The 17,594-nt window shown below is 46.0% G+C and overlaps 2 protein-coding genes across 3 annotated transcripts in view; one reads left to right on the forward strand and one right to left on the reverse strand.

Moving 5' to 3' along the window:
* The window catches only part of vps35l (VPS35 endosomal protein sorting factor like), a gene marked incomplete at its 3' end in the record, with an annotated part of 249,115 nt that overhangs the window by 81,923 nt on the left and 149,598 nt on the right, over nt 1–17,594 (reverse strand). The gene's annotated exons all lie outside the window — the stretch shown is intronic.
* Nucleotides 1–17,594, forward strand: part of antxr1c (ANTXR cell adhesion molecule 1c) — a 104,665-nt gene that overhangs the window by 67,271 nt on the left and 19,800 nt on the right. For both annotated transcript variants that reach the window (XM_079492759.1, XM_079492760.1), the window contains exons 10-15: nt 410–508; nt 997–1,066; nt 10,587–10,665; nt 13,801–13,896; nt 15,227–15,265; nt 17,301–17,402. In XM_079492759.1, coding sequence (XP_079348885.1) covers nt 410–508; nt 997–1,066; nt 10,587–10,665; nt 13,801–13,896; nt 15,227–15,265; nt 17,301–17,402 — 485 coding nt within the window. The remainder of the gene's footprint in view (nt 1–409; nt 509–996; nt 1,067–10,586; nt 10,666–13,800; nt 13,897–15,226; nt 15,266–17,300; nt 17,403–17,594) is intronic.

Genomic DNA, 17,594 nt, shown 5'->3' on the forward strand with positions numbered 1-17,594 from the left:
CACAGAATCGGTCTAGGTGGCCTTTACGCCCTTTACTGTAGTGATACCAGGGTTAATGAGCATTATAACACATTCCACGCATTACAGTATAATTGACAACATACCGTGACTGCCGCGATTGTTTAAGTACCTTTGTAATGTGCATTGCAAAGGCAGATGAAGGCTGGCTATATGCAAGGGTAGAGCTGCCAAGGGTAGAGCTGCAAGGGTAGAGCTGCCAAGGGTAGAGCTGCCAAGGGTAGAGCTGCCAAGGGTAGAGCTGCCAAGGGTAGAGCTGCCAAGGGTGGAGCTGCCAAGCACGAGCAGTAAAACCACCGACGTCTCGTTCATTAGTGGCACCAGTTGCACGTCGTGTAGCTTCTGCGAAGTGTCGACACTTTACGTAACGTAATGTGTTTGTGTTCCACAGAGTCGTTCCAGGTGGTGGTGCGAGGCAACGGCTTCCTCCACGCCAGGAACATCGACCAGGTCCTCTGCAGCTTCAAAGTCAACGACACCACCATCATCAGTGAGTAGAGTGTACAAGTCAGTGGCGAAGGCGGCGAAGTCAGTGGCGAAGGCAGGAATGAGGTCTTGGGTCATCTTAAATGACTTGTCCACTAGTCCCTTCCTAACATTTTAGTCTAGTTATTATTTGTTGACGAAATTGTCAATATATCTAGTCTTAGTTTTAGTCATCGTAGCTTAGTTTTCATTTAGTTTCCATTTCGTTTTTTGTCATAGTATTAATCGACGAAATCAACACTGGTTTAGAGTTTTTTTCCGGTCGATACGAGACCCAATACTGATTGTAGGCCAGGGTGGCACCTGGCAAACCGTATAGTAGAAAATCTCTCATCAACAACCGGTTGAAACAAGAGTTCAGAATAGGACAAAATAAGCATGATACTGCCGTTATGAATTGACTTTGTGGGCAAAAGTGTTGGAGTATTTGGAGTATTAGTACATTGATGCACATAGTCTGTATATCTCAAAGTGTTTCCCTCTCTCTGACAGATGAAAAGCCAGCAGGAATAGAAGACACATTCTTACTGTGTCCGGCTCCTGTCATCGACGAAATAGGAAAGTAAGTACCTCTACATCTCCTTGGTATTTTTTACACTTTGAGCACAGCTAAATCTGATTTACGAGTTGTTGTTGAGCCTTCTACGTGAAGACCGGATTTGTGTGTCTCGAAGCACATTCTCCAGGCCTCAGATACATAGACGCACACGCGTGCACAAACGCTCGTATTACCATACTTGTAAAAACATTATCCCCTAATAAAGCCTAAAGCCGAAAATAGCCGATCTACAAGCTCACACAGTCGAGTCACCAGCTCAGTAAAGTACAGTATGAATCAGGCATACAGTACCGGTAACGCCAACCCCCAAAACCTAAATCTATCTAACCTCTGCTCCCCACAAGTATAGTAAAACACGCACGCACGCACGCAAGCACGCACGCACGCACGCACGCGCGCACGCACGCACGCACGCACGCACGCACGCACGCAGCAACAGAGAAGCCTGCCATACATTAGCTGGTTTTATGAGCCATATCCAAGCCCACATTCCTCTGCTGTAGAACTCATATATACAGTACTTACTGTACGGTACAATACGTGGCTCAGAGAGGAAGATTAACCCTTCCAGCACATGGCACGGCGATACGACCAGGGGTGAGAAAAGTCATTGTTTTACTTAAACACAATTTCTTTTGTGTTTTTGGGGCTCCCATATGTGTTTTCTATCCCCACAAATAACCAATTTTAAACAATCAGGCTTTCATATGATATGGGTGCTTTAATGGAAATTGCTCTCAGGAACAGCTCGGCTGATTTTGTCCTCATCGTGATGTCATCAATGTCACCCTACTTTGTATAATTCCTCCTCTTCTTCAGTTCCAAATTTGCATTTCCACCTTGTTTACAATGTCCACCATTGTTGATTTTCCAAGCTGGCATGGAATGGAAACATGCCTGGTTTTATCTAGCATCAGTATTATAATAATAATGACTCAAATATTAAATAATCTGCATATCAGCATATCAGCATTTCTCAACCCCCTTTGGTGTTTTAAAGCATTATGTTGTACTTTAGCTATTGAAAAATAGCAGATCTACAAGCTCGCACCGAGTGCCGCACTATATGAGCTTGTAGATTTGCTATTTTTGAAAAAGGATGAAGGAAAACACTTGAAACGTCCTGGGAACGTAGAGTATAGGATACTGTACACATACTGACACCATGACATCATGATGGTGTTGTCCAATCAAGAGATGACGTGCATGTTACAACCATGACGCGTCACTCTCCCCTACTACGTAAACTCTTCATTTCCATTTTCCAGACATCCAAAAAAAACCTGAGGCCCCCGCGACCCACGGGTTGAGAACCATTTTAACCCATTTTGGGCGGGAACCCCTTTTGGTGTTTTAAACATTATGTTATAATTTAGCTATTGAAAAATAGCAGACCTACAAGCTCATAGCGCGCCACCGAGTGGCGCGCTACGAGCTTGTAGATCTGCTATTTTTGAAAAATCGTGAAAATATTTATTTCAGAAAACTGGAGGATTTTGAAGATTTTTTTTAAAATTTTGAGTGAGATTTTAACGTGCATGTTACAACCATGACGTGTCACTCTCCCCTACTACGTAAACTCTTCATTTCCATTTTCCAGACATCCAAAAAAAACCTGCGACCCCCACGACCCACGGGTTGAGAACCATTTTAATACCAGGGTTAATGTGTGATGTGGCTTTACACACAAGCGTGTTTCATTGTGATCCAGGCAGCTCCACCACCCATTGCTAGATGGCCTCCAACCAGCGTTTTAATGTCATGTGTATTTATCACAGTTTTGTAGAGCACTCCAGCTGTGCTCTGCAGTCTTAATTGGGAACCGATTTTAGACGATACAAAACAGCAGTTTACAAGCACACTAAACTAAAGCACAATACATGTATATTCTCCATTCCCACGTCGGGAGTTCGGAACAGACTTTCTGAACTATATAGTTCGGAGAGTCATGGTTTCGTCTGAGACCGCCCCTTCAGAGGTTTGGAATGACGTCAATTTGTAGTTATATATCGCCTCCCTTTCCGAAGAAAAGCTCAGATCAGAAGGAGAACACACCCATGGTACTGTTATTAAAGCCACATTTCACAGATTTTGGTTTGGATTTGCAGAATATGCTTAAACATGGTTTACAAAATCGGGATGATTAAGGTCTCAATTGGGTCGACGAAACCACATTAAGATTGATGGTTAACAACAGGATTCCAGGATTTAAATGTTGGGCAGTGTCTCCTACACTGTCTCCCTCTCAGCTGTCCTACTCTCTGTCTCTCCTACACTGTCTCCCTCTCAGCTGTCCTACTGTCTGTCTCTCCTACACTGTCTCCCTCTCAGCTGTCCTACTGTCTGTCTCTCCTACACTGTCTCCCTCTCAGCTGTCCTACTGTCTGTCTCTCCTACACTGTCTCCCTCTCAGCTGTCCTACTGTCTGTCTCTCCTACACTGTCTCCCTCTCAGCTGTCCTACTGTCTGTCTCTCCTACACTGTCTCCCTCTCAGCTGTCCTACTGTCTGTCTCTCCTACACTGTCTCCCTCTCAGCTGTCCTACTGTCTGTCTCTCCTACACTGTCTCCCTCTCAGGTGTCCTACTGTCTGTCTCTCCTACACTGTCTCCCTCTCAGCTGTCCTACTGTCTGTCTCTCCTACACTGTCTCCCTCTCAGCTGTCCTACTGTCTGTCTCTCCTACACTGTCTCCCTCTCAGCTGTCCTACTGTCTGTCTCTCCTACACTGTCTCCCTCTCAGCTGTCCTACTGTCTGTCTCTCCTACACTGTCTCCCTCTCAGCTGTCCTACTGTCTGTCTCTCCTACACTGTCTCCCTCTCAGCTGTCCTACTGTCTGTCTCTCCTACACTGTCTCCCTCTCAGCTGTCCTATCTCCCTCTCAGCTGTCCTACTGTCTGTCTCTCCTACACTGTCTCCCTCTCAGCTGTCCTACTGTCTGTCTCTCCTACACTGTCTCCCTCTCAGCTGTCCTACTGTCTGTCTCTCCTGCACTGTCTCCCTCTCAGCTGTCCTACTGTCTGTCTCTCCTATACTGTCTCCCTCTCAGCTGTCCTACTGTCTGTCTCTCCTACACTGTCTCCCTCTCAGCTGTCCTACTGTCTGTCTCTCCTACACTGTCTCCCTCTCAGCTGTCCTACTGTCTGTCTCTCCTACACTGTCTCCCTCTCAGCTTTCCTACTGTCTGTCTCTCCTACACTGTCTCCCTCTCAGCTGTCCTACTGTCTGTCTCTCCTATACTGTCTCCCTCTCAGCTTTCCTACTGTCTGTCTCTCCTACACTGTCTCCCTCTCAGCTGTCCTACTGTCTGTCTCTCCTACACTGTCTCCCTCTCAGCTTTCCTACTGTCTGTCTCTCCTACACTGTCTCCCTCTCAGCTGTTCTACTGTCTGTCTCTCCTACACTGTCTCCCTCTCAGCTGTCCTGCTGTCTGTCTCTCCTACACTGTCTCCCTCTCAGCTTTCCTACTGTCTGTCTCTCCTACACTGTCTCCCTCTCAGCTGTCCTACTGTCTGTCTCTCCTATACTGTCTCCCTCTCAGCTTTCCTACTGTCTGTCTCTCCTACACTGTCTCCCTCTCAGCTGTCCTACTGTCTGTCTCTCCTATACTGTCTCCCTCTCAGCTGTCCTACTGTCTGTCTCTCCTACACTGTCTCCCTCTCAGCTGTCCTACTGTCTGTCTCTCCTACACTGTCTCCCTCTCAGCTGTCCTACTGTCTGTCTCTCCTACACTGTCTCCCTCTCAGCTGTCCTACTGTCTGTCTCTCCTACACTGTCTCCCTCTCAGCTGTCCTACTGTCTGTCTCTCCTACACTGTCTCCCTCTCAGCTGTCCTATCTCCCTCTCAGCTGTCCTACTGTCTGTCTCTCCTACACTGTCTCCCTCTCAGCTGTCCTACTGTCTGTCTCTCCTACACTGTCTCCCTCTCAGCTGTCCTACTGTCTGTCTCTCCTGCACTGTCTCCCTCTCAGCTGTCCTACTGTCTGTCTCTCCTACACTGTCTCCCTCTCAGCTGTCCTACTGTCTGTCTCTCCTACACTGTCTCCCTCTCAGCTGTCCTACTGTCTGTCTCTCCTACACTGTCTCCCTCTCAGCTTTCCTACTGTCTGTCTCTCCTACACTGTCTCCCTCTCAGCTGTCCTACTGTCTGTCTCTCCTACACTGTCTCCCTCTCAGCTGTCCTACTGTCTGTCTCTCCTACACTGTCTCCCTCTCAGCTGTCCTACTGTCTGTCTCTCCTACACTGTCTCCCTCTCAGCTGTCCTGTCTGTCTCTCCTACACTGTCTCCCTCTCAGCTGTCCTGTCTGTCTCTCCTACACTGTCTCCCTCTCAGCTGTCCTACTGTCTGTCTCTCCTACACTGTCTCCCTCTCAGCTGTCCTACTGTCTGTCTCTCCTACACTGTCTCCCTCTCAGCTGTCCTGTCTGTCTCTCCTACACTGTCTCCCTCTCAGCTGTCCTGTCTGTCTCTCCTACACTGTCTCCCTCTCAGCTGTCCTACTGTCTGTCTCTCCTACACTGTCTCCCTCTCAGCTGTCCTACTGTCTGTCTCTCCTACACTGTCTCCCTCTCAGCTGTCCTGTCTGTCTCTCCTACACTGTCTCCCTCTCAGCTGTCCTGTCTGTCTCTCCTACACTGTCTCCCTCTCAGCTGTCCTACTGTCTGTCTCTCCTACACTGTCTCCCTCTCAGCTGTCCTACTGTCTTTCAAGTATGATCATATCGCCTCACTCTCTGGGCTGAAGAACACTCAAACCGCTCCTGCTTTGACTTTGTAACTCGCTCAGGGGGAAAGAAAATCACAACCTATAATCCTGTCTAAAATGGAAACTTTTGCTTTAGGCAAAAAAAGTGGTTTCAACTCTTTGACTGACTCTGCTTCAGAAGCAGCGCTGCTAGGCTATAGCTGTTGATATTTCCATAGGGCAGATATGTGGCCTTCATGGTGTTCGTCAGCGAATAGCGTTAACATCAATCAGCCTCAGCTCTGCTCTGCGTTCAGCTGCTCTCACGTCACAAGCCACTCATTCAGACCTGAGATCAGCTCCAACAGTAACACATACACCCCCCATCCCCCGCCGCACCAAGGGCTTTTTATGGAAAAGTACAAGCTACAAGTTAAAAATCACACCCGTGAGAAGTGAGGGGCGCTCTTATCATCTTACTGTACATCAATAGCCAATAAGGGCACATAATCATTATTTTTACCTGACAATACAACAAATCAAACTTAATACATACTGGTAGGTTTTACGTGTAACCTCTATTTATCTAACTAATAGCCTATATATTAAGTCTAACTCATGTTGCTATGATTAGGTGATATAATGATGATGTAAATGGTAAATGGTAAATGGTGCATTTATATAGCGCCTTTATCCAAGGCGCTTTACATAGATTGTGCATTACATTCACCCATTCACACACACACATTCACACACCGATGGAAGCGGAAACCATGCAAGGCACCAACCAGCACATCAGGAGCAATTAGGGGTTCAGTGTCTTGCTCAAGGACACTTCGACACAACTCTGGGGGAGCCCGGGTTCGAACTGGCAACCTTGCCAGTTCGAAACAAACGGTGTCAAAACAAACATTAAATTCTCTTTATTGTTAATGGCATTTAATGCTTGTGTTAGTGAGTAAAAAAACATTAATTTCCCTTCATTGTCAATGGCGTTTTTAAAACAAACTAAAAACAAACATTAAACTTGTACAAACTTTGTCACAGAAAGTTCCTCTGAGGTATTCTGGAATGTTGAGACAAAAAGGAAAATCACACCCGTGTGAAGTGAGTGCATGCAACTCCGTGTGGTGGGGGTCCCCAGGGGGTCCCCAGGGGGTCCCCGGAAGTTCCCACAGGAACGAGCCCAGAGTATGGCGGCACGGTTTCCGCCGAGCTGCCCCGTGTCCGAAACGGTCGAGAAATTACCGTTATACCGTGTGGGGGTAACAAAACAATACGATTCAAAGTCAAACGATACGATACGATATTTGCTGTTTACAGATCGATACACTCGATACAGTTACTATGTCGTTACACCCCGAGTTTGGTTACTTTACTGCTCTATAAATTAACAGTTATCGCGCCATTGGCGTTGATCTACGGCAATTAATAAATGCTATGCTCCACGCCACTGGCGTTGATTTACGGCAATTGGTGGGGGTTTTTTGTTCGTTTTTTGTGGCTTTCGCCTTTATTTATTTATTTTTTTCGTGGAGGGACAGACAGTAGGCTGACAGAAAATGGGGAGAGAGATGGGGGGCAGACATGCAGTAAAGGCCGTCGGGATCGGGAGTCGAACCCGCGGCACACTGCCAGACTGGATTACCAGCCAAGGTGCCTGGACCGCTGAGCCACAGCCCAGACCGGCATTTGGTGTTTTATAGTGCTTTTGATTGATCAAGTCATAATGCTACTCACATCTGGTTGCTGTTGTTGTCCATAACACTGCATCACACCATCTTGATCGCCGTGCCCATAAACATTCTCTTTATCTGTTTCTTTCTTGTCCCAGATGGTCAAAACAAGGTTAATTTCACGGCCCAGAGCAGACTCTGTGATGCCTTCCATTAGACTCGGTTGATAAACAGGACGTGACCAACCTCCTAACATAAGACCAAGACCGGAAGTCTGGAAATGTGGCTTTTCAAAATAAGAGTTGAACAGGGAAAAATGCTGGCGTGAATTATATCAGTTATCAATAAATGCATGGCTTGGTTTGGGTTAATACAGGGTATCTCTGTGTCTTTGTCGTGAATGGCTCTTGTTCCATTTAATTGGCAGACATGAAACGGAGCCTCGAAGTTAACAATCCGTGACTAAACTTCATCCCTCGATGGAGCGTGCCGTTGTTGGCCTCGTTCGCCGTGTTTATCTGGCAAAACACTTTCACGTACATGTTGGACAATATTAACCAACCGTGTGTTTTAATAGACCATAGACTGCATATGGGCGTCTCCGGCTGGTGCCTGCCCACAAAATGTGGCTGCAAATGTAGGAACACAAGGAACTGTTTCTGTTCAATATGGTAGCACGCACGCACGCACGCACGCACGCACGCACGCACGCACGCACGCACGCACGCACGCACGCACGCACGCACGCACGCACGTGTGGTTTAAACCGCCAGCTGTTTGTTGTCAGTGAAATATGCTTAATGCACACACAGGCCTATCCAGCCTTTGTCTGTCTGTCTGTCTGTCTGTCTGTCTGTCTGTCTGTCTGTCTGTCTGTCTGTCTGTCTGTCTGTCTGTCTGTCTGTCTGTCTGTCTGTCTGTCTGTCTGTCTGTCTGTCTGTCTGTCTGTCTGTCTCATGCCTTCAATCCGTCTGTCTTCTTTCTCCTTGCCACCCTTTCCTTGTGTCTCTCTCTCTCTTTCTCCACAAGTCTCTCCTTTTATGTCAGGAAACGAGATAAAAGTCTTATCAGGTCAAAATGGTCTACGTTTTTACATGCCAGAGCCCATTAGTGTGAGTGCGTGAGTGCATGCGTACGTCGAGTCTTTATAAATAAAGTGGCCCTCCTAAAAGCACAGCCCATATGAGAGTCTCCAGGGGGAGATGAGTCTCCAGGGGGAGATGAGTCTCCAGGGGGAGATGAGAGGGTCCAGGGGGAGATGAGAGGGTCCAGGGGGAGATGAGAGGGTCCAGGGGGAGATGAGAGGGTCCAGGGGGGAGATGATAAAGCTATGCCTTTCCGTAACATGTGTCGAAGCCGCACGCACTCCCTGAAACCTAGCGGAGGATTCTTAGAATGCTTTTTCACCTGTCCTTCCTTTCTCCTCTTCTCTCCTCTTCTCTCCTTTTGGAAAGTAACTATATTCACTCCAGTACTGTTACTGTACTTAACACCTACGATGCTTTAAAAGAAAAACGTGCTAAAACACTATCCATGACAAAAAAAGATCCTTCAGCTGCTATGCTAGGGAGGGTGAACTCCATCCACTCTACTTGAGCATGTTGAAACGGACTACTACAACGTGTGAGTCAGACAGACAGGAGAGCTTTGAAACGGACTACTACAACGTGTGAGTCAGACAGACAGTAGAGATTTGAAACGGACTACTACAACGTGTGAGTCAGACAGACAGTAGAGCTTTGCAAACATTACATGTCCTAAAAGGACGGTAAAGGACCGGAGTTGATTTCCTGTTGCAGTGTTTGTTAAAGTCGCTATGATATACCAATAACTGGCAGGGAATAAACTTTGGCTTCAAGTTGTTGTCATGGAAACGTGCTATTAAAAACCAGCTTTAGGCCCACTAAAGATTCCACAAGGGTGAAAGCACCATGAGTCAAAGTTTTATTGAAAACTTCCAAGAGAAAAAAAAACATGAAACACCCAACTGTTGGAGCTGCCCTAACATGTTACATCGCAGTATTAATCTCAAATTTTTCTGAATTTGAAAATATGCGGGATTGTGAATGTAATCAGGTGGGGACCCAGGGGTAAGGGGTTGACACTATGGCAGGTAAATAAAATGTTGGGGCATGTGGGATGCATGTACAGAATTCAATTTCAATCCAAAGGGCTTTATTGGCATGAGACATGAGGCCTTTACATTGTATGTATACAATTCAGCCTTTGTCAGCCTTCTGATTGGTCCCTGACTGACTAACCAGCAGGCTCTTTCTGCCTTGTTCCGCCCTGCCTTGTTTATGTCGAATTTGCTAAAACATCATTTTTGGAAAAAAATAAAAACAAACACGATATGCAGAGTCACCGTGCTGCACCTGTGATGTTCCTTTTTTACTGACACCAAGTTTAAAATAAGAATTGAGTGCTCAGAATATCAATATGAAGCAACTGAAAAACATGTTATTTCAATGGTAGTGGATGGAGAGAGAGGATTTTTGTCCAACCACGAAACGGCAACCAATGGGTGCGAAGAGGGGCACAACCACGGGCGGGACTTGACAAAGGGTGAATTGAAAGTCAGAATCTCCAATAAATCAATTTCTATCTACAGAGATCACTTGTTGCAGATAGTGCAGGAACACACACAATGATTTGGGGTCCTTGGCATATCTTTTCAAATGGGGGTCTGTGGGCCAATTACTGTCAATGTGGGTGTCCTTGATGTGTTTGGGAGTTTGGGAACCAGTGCTATACACAGTGGCGTGCACAGATAGACACTAGGGGGTGCTAGAGCACCCCCTGCCCTTTTGGAAATGTGCCCTTTTGAGAAAAAAAAAAAAAAAAAAAGCGCCACTCGGTGGCGCGCTATGAGCTTGTAGATCTGCTATTTTTCAATAGCTAAAGCATAACATAATGCTAACACCAAAAGGGGTTCCCGTCCAAAATAGATTAAGGCAACCAGCCGGTTCCACGCGCTGCACAAGGTGCCCTTTTTTAACTTGAGCACCTGCCCCTCTAAATGTCTGTGCACGCCACTGGCTATACAGCCCTTGACGTTATCTCTCTCCATGTCGTCCTTAATGGGCTCTGGAATCTGGAATGTAAATGTATGAATGCCGACCATGTGGAGATAGAGTCTCACCTCCGTGTCTGTGTCATTCCAGGGTGATTTATCTCCAAGTCAGCATGAACGGAGGCCTGTCCTTCATCACCAGCAACGTTCACATCACCACGACAGAGTGTGTAAGTATCCGTGTTGACTTCGTCGACTAAAGCTGAGACGAAAAATGTTCGTAGTTTTCGTTTTTTTTCACTGACGAAAACTAAATGGAAACTGATGATGACTAAATATATTGACAATTTCGTCAACAAATAAAGTCATTTTACACTTGGTTTGCAAATAGCCGAAAATAACTCACAACGCGTGGCAGCACGACGCGATGTGAGCTTGTAGATCGGCTATTTTCAGCAAGTGTAAAATCAGTCATTACGATGGAATCAAGGCCCGCCAAAATACATTTCAGTCGACTAAATCATCTGTATTGGAGGGAAAACCTTGTCCTAGCAATCACGCAGGCGCCCGTCTCTCTCTTAAAAGAGACTATGTGAGATGAATGTAATGTAAATCTATGCTTGAAATGAAGAAACCAAATAAGTAACTTGCCTGATGAAATAATTAGGTTGAAACCTCAGGTGTCAATAATCCCCGCTTGGCAAGGGGAGACCTTTTGACCTTGCAGCCAAGGTTACTTGTCAACAATGATACAGAAACTATAGTAAAATACGCACATCACTTCATGGAGGCGCTGGGTTCAAAACGTAACATAGGAAAAGAGAAGGGAAGCCGCACACTCATCTGCTCCAAAGGATACATTTATTGACGACGTTCGTGACCCGTGGGTGTCTATTTAAGTGGGTGGATCACTGACATCTTGAGTTTGACCAGATGAAGCCTTGGCTCGAAACGTCGTCAATACATTTATCCTTTGGAGCAGATGAGTGTGCGGCTTCCCTTCTCTTTTCCTACTTGTCAACAATAAAACTGCTGACAAGTCTGCATTATAAAAGGCACTTTATAGAGTTTATACTTACTTACTCACTCTAATGATTGATTAAAATAACATTTTATTCATTAAAATAAGGATTTCAGCGAGTTATTTATTATCTGTTTGAGAATGCATCCCAGGGCCTTTTTCCCCCACTTTATTTTGGTAGTGAGCGATACATGAACCCAGGGTTTTCTATGTTCTCCTTTATGTTATTCACCGTTTGTGGTTTTTCAACTCCTCTGTGGTTCTGTCCTCCATCTCCATCTCCTGTGGTTTTTCAACTCCTCTGCTCTCCATCTCCATCTCCTGCCTGTCAGCATTCCTGCATGTCCGTCTATCGGTCTCTCCACTCACTTCTCCCTCTCTTTCATCTCCTCATCTGTTTTTCAGTGTAGTCCAAAATGAGTTAATAGCACAGGCAGACTCTTCACATACTAGAGCATGTCTGAAATAAATATCAGAGCTGAAATCGACATGTAAATATGAAATAAATGCTTAAACATGTAGCTAATGTTAGAGTCCACAGAAGTGAACATTTCAAGCCTGTTTTCTCAACTCGCTGTTTTCTACATACTCTATAAGCCATATCTCCAAAACTGGTGGGTCAAACTGAACAACCAACACGTCAATTTTAAGCTATGATTCCCTGCTTTCATAGGACATGAAAAAAACGAAAATTCAAAAAAATCCAATGGCAGTCCCTCAGTAGAATTTGGCCACATGTGAAGAACTATTGACAGATGAGGTCACCGACGCCCTATCAGTTTAAAACCACAAATTCCACAAAAAGGGTCTCATCTAAGCTAATGGGGGAAGAACACAGAGACCATATGTTACAACGAGCCACCCATCCCTGGATAAAGAAAGATCAATTCCCCCGACTCCTCGAGCCAAAACCACCGATGTCCCAACCATGATAATATGTCCCACCCATGCAAGCTTCTCCAAAAGAAGCCTCAAAGAGCAACCTCATGCATGATCAGAGAGGGGGTAGTCAGTCAGTCACTAGTTCTCCACGACACACGCACGCAAACACGCACGCACGCACGCACGCACGCACGCACGCACGCACGCACGCACAGCCACCGTTGCCACAAGATGCCTCAATGATTAAACAGCCACACAGCTCAGCGCCCCCCAAGATAGATAGTGGAAAGTCTAACCACAAGAAGAGATACACAGCCTGGGTTTAATGGGAACCACACTGCACTGGCCTCAGCCATGCAGACCAGACCCCCACTCGTTGAAATACCCTCCATGGTTTGGTTAAGAGGAACCTTTACCTGCTAATAACACATGTGTGCTGTAGCTGGGATTGGATCCCACCACAGCTGTCCCACTGTCTGTCTCTCCTACACTGTCTCCCTCTCAGCTGTCCTACTGTCTGTCTCTCCTACACTGTCTCCCTCTCAGCTGTCCTACTGTCTGTCTCTCCTACACTGTCTCCCTCTCAGCTGTCTGTCTCTCCTACACTGTCTCCCTCTCAGCTGTCCTACTGTCTGTCTCTCCTACACTGTCTGTCTCTCAGCTGTCCTACTGTCTGTCTCTCCTACACTGTCTCCCTCTCAGCTGTCTGTCTCTCCTACACTGTCTCCCTCTCAGCTTTCCTACTGTCTGTCTCTCCTACACTGTCTCCCTCTCAGCTGTCCTACTGTCTGTCTCTCCTACACTGTCTCCATCTCAGCTGTCCTACTGTCTGTCTCTCCTACACTGTCTCCCTCTCAGCTGTCTGTCTCTCCTACACTGTCTCCCTCTCAGCTGTCCTACTGTCTGTCTCTCCTACACTGTCTCCCTCTCAGCTGTCCTACTGTCTGTCTCTCCTACACCGTCTCCCTCTCAGCTGTCCTACTGTCTGTCTCTCCTACACTGTCTCCCTCTCAGCTTTCCTACTGTCTGTCTCTCCTACACTGTCTCCCTCTCAGCTGTCCTACTGTCTGTCTCTCCTACACTGTCTCCCTCTCAGCTGTCCTACTGTCTGTCTCTCCTACACTGTCTCCTTCTCAGCTGTCCTACTGTCTGTCTCTCCTACACTGTCTCCATCTCAGCTGTCCTACTGTCTGTCTCTCCTACACTGTCTCCCTCTCAGCTGTCTGTCTCTCCTACACTGTCTCCCTCTCAGCTGTCTGTCTCTCCTACACTGTCTCCCTCTCAGCTGTCTGTCTCTCCTACACTGTCTCCCTCTCAACTCTCAGTCATACAAGCCGATAACCAATCACACATCGCCAAACCCTGTAACAGCTTTCCTAATGTCTGTCTGTAGACATTTTTGTTCAGTGTCTGATTATTATTTCTACCGTGACTCTCTATATGTTTATTTATATCCATGCAGTTCGACGGCACCATCCTGTTGATAACGCTGCTGGTGCTGTTCCTCCTGTTGGCCCTGCTGTTCATGTGGTGGTTCTGGCCTCTCTGTTGCACTGTGGTACGTCTGGCCGTTTTACGTCTACACATTAACGCACAGGGAGGGATGGGACGTCATAGTCGTTATCATTGTTTACCGTGTTAACAATTTTAATGCCAAGGTTGTGTTACATGCCCATTTTAATTGTAGATTGTGCTGTTTAATTAAGTTTTATTAACGGCACGTTTTCAATGTGCTTGCTTTGAGCCTATAATATATACCGCTTCCCAATGACGACAACTGACCAAATGTTGACAAGAGTTTTTAACACAATCCTAGCAACGAGACACTGTTATGCAAACAAGCGAGTCATTCCTGATAGGCATGTACTGTATGCCACCAACTCTGTTTGCGCTTCAACATTTTGGACCAATCGGCTTCTATTAGTGCCGCCGTTGGTTGCAGCTCAAACCAACCTCATGGAGAGACTCTACAGTGACGCGACGCTGTTTGTGATGTTAACCCCATTAGGGTGAAAAGGTTATCTTTGAAAGACAAAGAAGAGGTCCCGCGCACTGTCAGACACTTTCGGTCGCTTAGACCTTCATCAGGACAGACATTGTCTGTCCTAATGAAGGCTCTAAGCCAGAGGTAGGCAACATTAGGCACCAGTGCCAACATTAGGCACCAGTGCCAACATTGGCGGGTGATCACTGGCACACTGGCAAGTGTGTGAGAGAGTATTTTTGGTTTTAAATAAACTATTTTAAAAAATGCAGTCAAATAAATGAAGTCCCTCACATTTGTGTGTAAATTTCATCCTGCATTCTACATTCATTAAAACTCTGTTATTGCCCTGAGTCTAATGATCATTATAACAACGTGAAAGAAAATATTTAAAAAGGAAAAACGTTATTTGTGGACAAGCAAAATATGTTGGAATTTTTCACGTGGTGTCATTAAAATTAATTAATGTTGATATGGCACACTGACGATCTAGAAAATAAAAACATGGCACTTCATTTAAAAAAGGTTGCAGACCCCTGCTCTAAGCGACCGAAACTTCGACCTAATATAAAGAGCAAAACATTTTTGTCAAGTGTCTGACAGTGCGCCGTGCGGAACCTCTTCTTTGTCTCTCAAAGATAACCCTTTCCCTTTTCATCATCTGCTCCATTGCCCTACGCACCTGTCTCCAGCCTTTTGAGGTGTGCATCGGCCTTTTGCTATTAAGCCCCATTAGGGTCCCTGAAACAACACAATATTTGGGGTCCTTGACGTGAGAAAGTTTGAGCGCCACTAATAGGTTTTTTTCAGAAAATTGTTGGGATTTAGAAGACATTTGTAGATTCCTCAGGTTCCTCAGGTCAAATAAAATGTGTCGTCTCCTTGTCCATTTTCTGTGTTGCAGGTGATCAAAGGGCCCCCTCCTCCACCTCCTCCAGAGCCCGTAAGTTTGATATTTTTTCTATGCGTCGCAATGCACACGCCTGCACTCAATGCACACGCATACACTCAATGCACACGCATACACTCAATGCACACGCATGCACTCAATGCACACGCCTGCACTCAATGCACACGCATACACTCAATGCACACGCATACACTCAATGCACACGCCTGCACTCAATGCACACGCATACACTCAATGCACACGCCTGCACTCAATGCACACGCATACACTCAATGCACACGCATACACTCAATGCACACGCCTGCACTCAATGCACACGCATACACTCAATGCACACGCCTGCACTCAATGCACACGCATACACTCAATGCACACGCATACACTCAATGCACACGCATGCACTCAATGCACACGCCTGCACTCAATGCACACGCATACACTCAATGCACACGCCTGCACTCAATGCACACGCATACACTCAATGCACACGCATACACTCAATGCACACGCATACACTCAATGCACACGCATGCACTCAATGCACACGCATACACTCAATGCACACGCATGCACTCAATGCACACGCATACACTCAATGCACACGCATGCACTCAATGCACACGCATACACTCAATGCACACGCATACACTCAATGCACACGCCTGCACTCAATGCACACGCATACACTCAATGCACACGCATACACTCAATGCACACGCATACACTCAATGCACACGCATGCACTCAATGCACACGCCTGCACTCAATGCACACGCATACACTCAATGCACACGCATGCACTCAATGCACACGCATGCACTCAATGCACACGCATGCACTCAATGCACACGCATGCATGCACTCAAAAACAAACCACACACACACTGTGTGAACCACTCCCTCCCTGTGGGGTCACACAGGTTGAGGAGACCACAAACCCACTCCAGCTCTCTCAGTCACCACATCAGTCCAAACCAAACCACTGCAACCCACACCGAGTATCGTACCCACTTCCTGGGGTTCTATAGTACTACAACACGCTCTGCACTTTACTGATCTGCACTTCTCAGCTTAAACTTTACCTGTTGAAAAGTAGCAGATCTACAAGCTCGTAGATCGCTTGTAGATCTGCTATTTTTGAAAAATCCTGAATATATATCTTTGAATATATATTCTTTCAAAGTGAACGTTTTTAACGCAAATATTTGCTTCCGGGGGGTTCCCTGCAACAACATATTTTCAGATGGGGGTCCGCAGCCAAATACATATAATGCTGGGGGTCCTTGACATGAAAAAGTCTGACAACCACTGACATAGAAATATAGGTTTTTCAGAAAACATTTATTTTTATTTTTTAGAATCATCCTCAGGTCTAAATGAGTTAAAGAGTGGCACGCTTGTGTACACTGTGTGTGTGTGTGTGTGTGTGTGTGTGTGTGTGTGTGTGTGTGTGTGTGTGTGTGTGTGTGTGTGTGTGTGTGTGTGTGTGTGTGTGTGTGTGTGTGTGTGTGTGTGTGTGTGTGTGTGTGTGTGACTATTGTATTGTGTGTGCTCTTAATTGTCTGTACTTGTAAACACGAACCGCGTACAACTAAACTTCCGCCAGTGATGCGGTGCAGTCGGCCTGTGTTTGTTGTAGACGTTCTTGTTAGAAACAGGAAGACAGCCCACGTGTCCTAGCTGTGCAGCTGTTGATTTATTTATTTTTTGAATAGAACTATGACGAAAGACTACCTTTGTCACTGACGAAAGCGAAATAAAAACAAAATAAAAACAAAACTATAGTGGAGAAGAGCCTATTTTATGTTTGGTTGCGCTCAGGTGCGATCTCCTATTGTCACTCTGACAATAGGAGATCCACAAGCTAGTTGCAGCATGCAACCAAGTGTTAAAATCTGACATTACGACAACATCAAGGCCCGCCAAAAAAAGATCATCAACCCTAGATTTAGTCGACTAAAATCTTATACTAATCCACTTTATTCAAATGACTGAAGCTAAATCAAAATGTTGCTGTCAAAATCAACATGGTGCTGTGCTGTGTTGTGTGTGTGTGTGTGTGTGTTAGGACTCGTCAGATGATGAGGACGGCATGCCCAAGAAGAAGTGGCCCACCGTGGACGCCTCGTACTACGGAGGACGAGGAGTCGGAGGAATCAAGAGGATGGAGGTGAGATTCATCCCTTGGAAGAATTATAAAAGTGGCCTCTAAGGTAATTGGCTCACGGATGAACAGCCTAGAACATATCTTTAACAGACAGGTGCTCAACAAGACTGTCTATTCGTTCTGATGCTGCTCACTAGGGGTGGGACGATATGGATTCCTCACGATACGATATATATCGCGATATTAGGCCCTCGG

The sequence above is a fragment of the Electrona antarctica genome (genome assembly GCF_951216825.1).
Source record: "Electrona antarctica genome assembly, chromosome: 22".
NCBI lineage: Eukaryota > Metazoa > Chordata > Actinopteri > Myctophiformes > Myctophidae > Electrona > Electrona antarctica.